General features: G+C 49.0%; 1 protein-coding gene across 1 annotated transcript; it reads left to right on the plus strand.

The window, feature by feature from the left end:
- Window positions 1-2,744: 2,744 nt before the first annotated feature.
- Window positions 2,745-7,938, plus strand: GJB1 (gap junction protein beta 1). The gene is made up of 2 exons (XM_079764405.1): window positions 2,745-2,775; window positions 6,696-7,938. Exon 2 carries the CDS (start codon window positions 6,712-6,714, stop codon window positions 7,561-7,563), a length of 852 nt encoding a protein of 283 aa, XP_079620531.1. The 5' UTR covers window positions 2,745-2,775; window positions 6,696-6,711; the 3' UTR covers window positions 7,564-7,938.
- Window positions 7,939-8,806: the final 868 nt, after the last annotated feature.

Raw genomic sequence — 8,806 nt, forward strand, 5'->3', positions numbered from 1 at the left:
TTTTCCTACATCTGAATGCTTTCTGGCACCTCATACCTACAGATGGCATTTAGGACATACTCCCTTGTTACAGGTGCAAAGGTACATGTCTCTAACACTGTAGGATGTTCATCCAATTTTTTAAAATGTATTTTTATTGATTTCAGAGTAAAGAAGGGAGAGGGAGAAAGAGATAGAAACATTAAAAAAAGAAACATCATTGATGAGAGAGAATCATGTGAGGCTGCCTCCTGCACACACCCCCACTGGGGAGGGAGCCCGAAACCCTGGCATGTACCCTGACCGGGAATTAAACCGTGACCTCCTGGTTCATAGGTCAACGCTCAACCACTGAGCTGGGCTGTTCATCCAATTTTAAGTTGCACTGTACATGGCTTTTTGAAGTCTTCCCTTGACTCTAGTAAAATGTAGTTTGAAACTTGTAAACATCTGTGTTTGCCAGAAACATCATTCATGTGAACCAGGCAAGTTACCTTCCCCCCTCCTTCTCCTAATCTAATTGTAATCTGGGTCAGCTTGGAGGCCATGGCTTATGTTCATTAGCCATCAGGTTCTTTCTAATGCATCTTTATATTCTTGCACAAAAATTGATGAATAAATGTCCACTGCTTTTGAATGTTTGGATGTTTTGCTTTTTATTTATTTATTTATTTTTAACTAAGGTACATGTCTCATTTCTCTTGCTGGATTAGAATCTTCTAGAGTTAGGGACCGGTTTTTACTCAGAGTCTCAATGGGGCCTGTAGAGCTCAGCAGTTGTGATGTAGTGGAACAAGTTCTGGAGCCAGACTGCCTGGGTTCAAATCTAGCTTTGTTACTTACTAGCCGGGTGACCTCAGTTATGTAACTTAACCTCTGTGTGCCTTAATTCCTCTGTAACATGAGAATATTAATAATACCTGCTGCGTATGGTTATTTTGAGGTTCAAACAAAGCAATACTTGCAAAGTACTTTGGGGTTCTTTTTTCTTTTTTAATCCTCACCCGAGGATATGTTTTTATCAATTTGAAAAAGAGAGGAAGGGAGAGAGGGGGGGGGGAGAGAGAGAGAGAGAGAGAGAGAGAGAGAGAGAGAGAGAGAGAGAGGAGAGGAGAGGAGAGGAGAGGAGAGGAGAGGAGAGGAGAGGAGAGGAGAGAGGAGAGGAGAGGAGAGAGGAGAGGAGAGGCAGGGAGGGGAGGAGAGGGGAGGGGAGGAGAGGGGAGGGGAGGGGAGGGGAGGGGAGGAGAGGAGAGGAGAGGAGAGGAGAGGAGAGGAGAGGAGAGGAGAGGAGAGGAGAGGAGAGGAGAGGAGAGGAGAGGAGAGGAGAAACATTCATCAGTTGTCTTCTTTTTAAAAATACTTTTATTGATTTCAGAGTAAAGAAGGGAGAGGGAGAAAGATAGAAACATTAAAAAAAGTAACATCAATGATGAGAATCATTGATTGGCTGCCTCCTGCACACCGCCTACTGGGGATCAAGCCGCAACTTGGGTATGTGCCCTTGACCGGAATCAAACCCAGGACCTTTCTGTCTGCAGGCTGTTGCTCTATCCACTGAGCCAAACCAGCTAGGGCAGCGGTCGCCAACCAGTGGTCCACGGACCACTGGTGGTCCATGAGGTCCAAAAGGTTGGCAACCGCTGAGCTAGGGCAATCGGTTGCCTTCTGTATGCACCCCAACCAGGGGATCAAACCCATCACCTTTTGGTGTACCGGATGATGCTCCAACCAACTGAGCCACACTGGCCAGGGCCAAAGTACTTTGTATGTTTCCCTAAGAACCGTTGGGATGTTTTCCACTCTTCTGACACGTGTCCCCACATGTCCCCAGCATGAGTATCCAGTAGATGTCCAGTAAAGACTTATCAATTTATGTATTCATATGCCCAGATTTGGCCAAGGGAAGAGGCTTTGGCTCTCTTTGTGGCAGTGAGCTTGGGCTGAGGTGGAGTGCAGAAGGCAGGGAACCAGTTTCTGCTGACTTCACTTTTTTCTTTGCTGCCATTCAGGCCACAGAATTAACAGGGTCTTCAGGTACATCTTCCTTCAAACTGGACTGATCCTACAGTTAATGGTTAACATTCTTTGTTTACCTTGATGATTGCCAAGATCTGTTGCTGCACATGATACACAATGCGGTCCAAGTGCCTTGGCCCCAAGGGTAGAAGACCATTTTTGAAGAGGTTTTAGGGTTCTGGGATAGGATTGGTAATACTTTAGTCCATCCCTATGCACTCAAGATATGGACAATAAGCAGAGAGCCCTGGTGCTGCCAGGTGGGTGAAGTAGTGTCATCCCCACTTTGACCTCAAGGTGCCAATAAGCATCCTCCCCAGCATCATATCCTTTTAGAGGCTGGGAGCTATAAAGGATGGAAGGGAACACAGGAACCCTCTCTGCAGCTCACCCACACTACAGTTGGCCAGGGGGTGGAGGAAGGTTGGGAGTTGTTGATGAGCTCAGGTCCATGCAGTTCAGTCTCACAGATGAGATGGGCTAAACATGGGCACATGGGCAGCAATGATGCCTCTCTCCCTCTGGGACAGAGCAGTAACTCCAGACTATGTAATCTGTCTATCCAAACCCATTGGAAACTCAGGGGATCAATCTTATTTAATAATTGTGTGTGTGAGGAGGTGGAGCTGGTTAATGTTTGTCTGGTTCCTCTTGGGCTTTGGGCCATATCTGGCTCCAGCCCTGGGTTTTTAGCCCCTCCCCTGGGCTGGGCTGACAATACCTAGTGGCATAGTGCAGACACGTCTGCAGACATTCCCGGGAAAGAGCAGCAGCAACCAGGTGAGGAAGCTGGGGGCTGAGAGAGGTGGACCAGGGGGCCCAGGTGTGGCACAGGGGGGCAGAAATGGGGGCTGGGAAAAGGCCTGGGTCTTATCTTCCCTTGGCCTTGGCATTCAGCCACTTTGATCCCTTCTATGCTTCCCTCTGAGTTGGGGTGAGGAGGCCCCTTCTGCCAGGTGGCAAGCTTGCTTAGCCTCTCTTTGTAGCCCTCAACTCTTATCCTCTTTCCAGGCTCCAAGTCGTTTATCTTCTCAATCATTTTCCCTAGCTAAGGATTCCCTTCATCCCCACAGGGCCAAGTTCTCAAGAAGATTTGTGAGCGCCCCCCTGGCACAGGGTGGTCAAGTTCATCTCTTTAGAACATTTCCTACCACACAGGGTTAGGGTTCAGTGGGACCATCGGACACTGCTGTTTTCCTTCCCTGATTAGAAGGCAAACCAGGCATTCAACCAATATGGGGACTGCGGGTAGATGAACACAGTGCACTCAGTAGGTGCAGAGGGCCAGCTAACAGAGCTAAAATTTTGGAGTATGCAGTTTCATGTTCTTGAGGGAGGCAGATAGACTTAAACAGAGCTTGGAGTAATTGATAATTTGGAGATCTACAGAGACTGCCTTCCTGCTGTTTGAAAGTTGTTCCAGCTGTTAGGAATGGCATGGTAGAATGCATGGACTTAGAAAATGAGATAAGAAAGAGGGGTTTGAATGGATAGAGGATAGATGTGGATGCAGCAAAGCACTGGGGAAGGGACCCAGGCTTTGGTGAGGAACCAACATGAATCCTAACTGGAGCGCCAGCACTTGCTCAGCTTCTTTAAGCCTCCGTTGCCTTGTATAATTAAACATGAGGGCAAAACACACCGGGAGCAACACAGAGCATATAAATATCTGGACTTTAACCCAAAGTAAAAAAAAAAAAAAGGTTTGAATTTCAAAATCAGGTCACGCCCCTGGATGTTTTTTTAAAATGAAACCCTTGAGGTACTAATGTTGGCATAGGGATCAGCTCTCCTTCCAAATAGGAGAGCAAAAATTGAGACCCAAGTGCCCACGCAGGAGTCCTTAGGGGCCCAAAGGGAGCTACTGGCCATGTCCCAGAACACTGAAGAAGATGAGAGGCTGAAAGCTATAAGAACCTAGAAACTCAGAAGGGGCTAGGCTGTCTGCGGGGCACCCTAAGGGGTAGAAAGAAGAGACAGTTGAAACTTGCTTTGAAGTTTGAGTAAGCAGAGAAGAAAGCTAAGGAAAGGAAAATAGAACAAACCAGGATGCAGCAGAAAACCCTGGGAAAGAAAGAAAAGAAAAGAGTTGTCCGTTGATAGGAAAGAGGAGAAGGGGCTACAAGAGAATAAAGCCAGACCAGTTTTGAATCTCCCTGTTTTTAAAAACACAAAAAGAAAATTTTTAATTCTAGCCAAGGCAGTAGAGTTTATGGGACAGAATATGGGCTCTAGAGTCAACTTAGCCTGGCTCAAATCCCAGTTCGGTCATGTGCTAACTGCGCAACCCTTGTGACCCTTGTACAAATCCCTTCACCTTTCTTTACCTCAGTTTCCCCATCTGTGACATGAGGACTCCAAGTAACACCTACCTGGTGGGGTTGTTCTGAGTTTTACATGAGATGGTGCGTGTGAAAGGGCCTGGCACATAACAGGTGCTCAGTAACCGGTTATTCTTAGTGTTTCTTGACCACATGTTTCTGAATGTAATGTCTCACTGTACAAAACATTTCTTTACAGCTAATTGTGGTGCCTCCTGTAGCAGCTCTGCATTCAGAATCCTAGGCTTGGGAGAAAGGGCACCTGTGTTCCTGCTCCCCCATGCTGGCTTAGGCCCATAGCATGAACTCACTAATGATTTTACATTAAATGAAGAAACCTTGTTCAAATAAGTAATCTATGTCCTGTGGACCATCCCTTTATCCCCTAGTTTCTTTCATCCCATTCTGCAACTTTTCCAGTTACTAATACCCCACCCCTCCCCCCTGGAACAGAGGACCACCCAGAAGTGGATATGGGGTTTCTGCCACAACCACTGCCCCTGCAGTGGGGGCAGTGAATGCCCTGCATTTCCTGCAAGTTCAGGCCTGTGTCCTCACATCCAGTTCCCTGCTTCCAGTATGATCTCCTTACAACTTAATGGCAGAAGTGGTGGGAAGTAGGGGGAGGCCTTCTTGCCTACCTAAGGGATAGAGGTGAATTTCTTTCCTAGAGCAACTGGCAAGCTTGGGAAACCAGGAGGTTACAGTGTACACTTGACATAGGGGGCAGGGCAGCAATGGAACAGTCTGTTCTATCTCAGATGGACACTATAAGTCAACAATAGCATTGGGAAGAAAAAAGAGAGAGATTGGGTTTGGCAGCCCGCTTAGTCCCCCAAATTGACATTGTTTTCTCTTCCTGGTAAGGTTCTTACTTCCCTTGATCAGCACTATGAAAGTGGAGCTGAGCTAAGAACTTTTGCAGGTTGCTTAATAACCCTGGATATTAAGGCTGTTTATAGATGAGCAAGCAGGCTCAGAGAAGTTCAGTCACTAGCCCAGGGTCATATTTGGTGCAGAACCAGGATTCAAACCCAAAGCTGTGTAACTCTTACCTGTTCCATCTTCTTTCCATTTGATTGTTTGATTCTCTCTTTCTCGTTCTGGCTTGCTCTCACCATGTGCCCACCTGTCCACCCTCTGTATGGGTTCCCTTTCCAGAAGCTCAAGGAGAAGTGGTCAGGGTATGCTCCATGACACTGAATTTGGAATTTACTCACAGGTCAACAGCTTCTTTATTGCTCACACTTTTATGAGTAACATTAGCCTTGGCTTTTGCTGACACTATCTGCAAAAGCACAGCTATACTGTGGAAAGAGCCTAGACTTCTGCTTCAGATCCTTTTGTGTTTCATCCTACTCCAACACTTCCAAGCTGTGTGACTTAACTTATCTGAGCTGTAGCTTCCTCATCTGGAAAAAGTCTTTACAGGTTGGCTAAGTGGATCAAAAGAAAGGATGTATGAGAAAACGCCTATAACACAGTTCCTGGCTTTCCTCTCCTCTATCTAGCTTACCCACACCCTGGAGGGGATCTAAATCTAGGAACAATCCAGCAGACCATAAGTTGCTAGTAGGGTCATGGGGAAGGGCCTGGGCTAAGAGTGTCATGGTTCTCTCTGGTGCCCTCTTATATGTACCTGTCTTTGTTACCTCTCCTCCCCCTCCTTTGCGACCATTCTTCTGGTGGGGCTATGGGGTGGGGTGGCGATGGACCGGGCGGGCACAGAACAGGTGGGTGCAGGCTGGGTGTCTGGCGCTGGGACACAAGTGCTCTGTGTGTAGGGTGGGCGGAAGTCAGGGCGTTTGATCTGAATTCTAAAGGGCGTTGTTCAGAGACCCACAAAGGTCCCATTGTGCAGACACTGGGTATAAAGCAGCATATGACTCCCAAGCACCGGGTGGTGATGAATTGGGACGCAGGCGCGGACCCAGGGACCACTCCCCCGGCGCAGACATGAGACCATAGGGGACCTGTCTGGGTGGCCTCAGGGATAGGCGCTCCCCAAGGTAACAGGGCTTTTTGGGTTTGCCCCAGCTTCAAACTTAAGGAGCTGGAGGATGGGGAGCCAAAGAGGATGGCTAAAGGCAGAACAAGATGTGCCTGGCAAAGAAAGGGGCTAGAGAGGAATAAATGTTGGATGAAAGCAAAATGAGAGATGGGGCTCAGGGAAGCCAAGTCAAGTGAGTGAGTGAGGAGGAGGAGAGGCTGGCAAGGGAGATGGGGTGATGAGGAAAGCTATGAGTATCCTTCTTCCTTTCCTGTCACTGGCTCTTGGAAGGCCTGGTGGAGGGGTGGGGGACGGTTCAGACGGTGTTATGGTGGCCGGCCTTCTGCCCCAGCTCTCTGACAGCTTGCTTTGTGGCTCATGTCTTACAGGTGTGAATGAGGCAGGATGAACTGGACAGGCTTGTACACCGTGCTCAGTGGCGTGAACCGGCATTCTACTGCCATTGGCCGAGTATGGCTCTCAGTCATCTTCATCTTCAGAATCATGGTGCTGGTGGTGGCTGCAGAGAGTGTGTGGGGTGACGAGAAGTCTTCCTTCATCTGCAACACCCTCCAGCCTGGCTGCAACAGTGTCTGCTATGACCATTTTTTCCCCATTTCCCATGTGCGTCTGTGGTCTCTGCAACTCATCTTGGTTTCCACCCCAGCTCTCCTCGTGGCCATGCATGTGGCTCACCAGCAGCACATAGAAAAGAAAATGCTGCGACTTGAAGGCCATGGGGACCCCTTACATCTGGAGGAGGTGAAGAGGCACAAGGTCCACATCTCAGGGACATTGTGGTGGACCTATGTCATCAGCGTGGTCTTCCGGCTGCTGTTTGAGGCTGCCTTCATGTACGTCTTTTATTTGCTCTACCCTGGCTATGCCATGGTGCGGCTTGTCAAGTGTGAGGCCTACCCCTGCCCCAACACAGTGGACTGCTTTGTGTCCCGCCCCACGGAGAAAACAGTCTTCACGGTCTTCATGCTGGTCGCCTCCGGCATCTGCATCATCCTCAATGTGGCCGAAGTGGTGTACCTCATCGTCCGGGCCTGTGCCCGCAGGGCCCGACGCCACTCCAATCCGCCCTCCCGCAAGGGCTCAGGCTTTGGCCACCGCCTCTCACCTGAATACAAGCAGAATGAGATCAACAAGCTGCTGAGCGAGCAGGATGGCTCCCTGAAAGACATACTGCGACGCAGCCCCGGCACTGGGGCCGGGCTGGCTGAGAAGAGTGACCGCTGCTCCGCCTGCTGATGCCACATACCAGGCAACCTCCCATCCCGCCCCCTCCCTGCCCAGGCCTGAGCCTCCTTCTCCTATGCCGGTGCACAGCCCTCTACCTGCCAGGGAGAGAGAGCTCCATCAAAACTTTCCTCCCCCCCCCCCCGCCCCCGCCCCTACTCCCTTTCCTCCCCGGCCTGCTGCCTGAGGGGCTGCAGAGGTGGGGAGCCTGAGTGCTTAAAGTTATTGAGGGTGTGGGGCAGCTCTTGTTGCCTGTACCCCTTCTTCTTCCCTCTCCTTCCCCGGGGCCACTGGGGAAAAGAGATAGGATGCTCTGACATCTCCAATTATGAAACTAATCTTAACCCTGTGCTGTCAGATACCCTATTTCTGGAGTCACATCAGTAGGGAGGGAAGTGAGCAAGGGAGGGTGCTGTGGACCTGTGGGTGGAGAAGGGAGGGTAGCAAGAAAAGGAGGAGCAGCACTTGTGTCCTCAAGGAAAAAGAGGACATATCTGGGGTGGAGGAGTTAGGGAGGGAGAAAGAAGCAGGCAGATAAATTGGAATAGGGGTTGGTCAGGGCTGCCTTTGCCTCTAGTCCCCAAGGCCTCTCTCTGCCTGAAATGTTACACATTAAACAGGATTTTACAGTAAATGAAGGGGTGGCTTGTGTGTTTGTCAAGTTCTTTCTCCTGTAAACTCTAACCTCTCTCGGTTGAGCTGGCCTTGGCTTTTGCTGATCAAGAAAGGAATGGGTGGGGGGGGGGGGGGGAAGAAAGGAATGGGTGGCAGAAAACAGTGATTTGAGGAGCTGAAGCTGCAAATGATAAACCGCAGCCCTACTGGCCCTCAAAACCAGCCCCTGAGCTGTTCTCCCCTGAGTTCTGTTGTTTTGTCTTTTGGGGGTTTTTCCCCCATTTTTAAATAACATTTTTATTGGGATCTAATTCACTTACTACCCTCCTCTGGTTCTATTTAATTTTTTATCCATTTTAAGTATAAGGTTTATTGAGTTCTGGTAATTGTGTGCAGTTTTATAAATGTGACCACAATATATTAGAAAACAGAAACATCTCAAAAAGTTTCCTTGGGCCCCATCTTCTGATTTTGAAAATATTAAAATGACAAACACCCTCTGGGAACACAGGAAATGATAAAGAAATGTCACAGCTCTTAGAGAGGAGCACACGTTCCCTCACTACCTCGGTGAAGGCCCCTCCTCTGCACTCCTGGGAGAAATAGTGCCCTTCCTCCCTTGAAATTCAGCGTTCTCGGC

This window comes from Cnephaeus nilssonii (genome assembly GCF_951640355.1).
Source record: "Cnephaeus nilssonii genome assembly, chromosome: X".
NCBI lineage: Eukaryota > Metazoa > Chordata > Mammalia > Chiroptera > Vespertilionidae > Cnephaeus > Cnephaeus nilssonii.

Coding starts and splice junctions, on each gene's coding strand:
- GJB1 (XM_079764405.1), top strand. CDS start 6,712: ATGAACTGGACAGGCTTGTACACCGTGCTCAGTGGCGTGAACCGGCAT.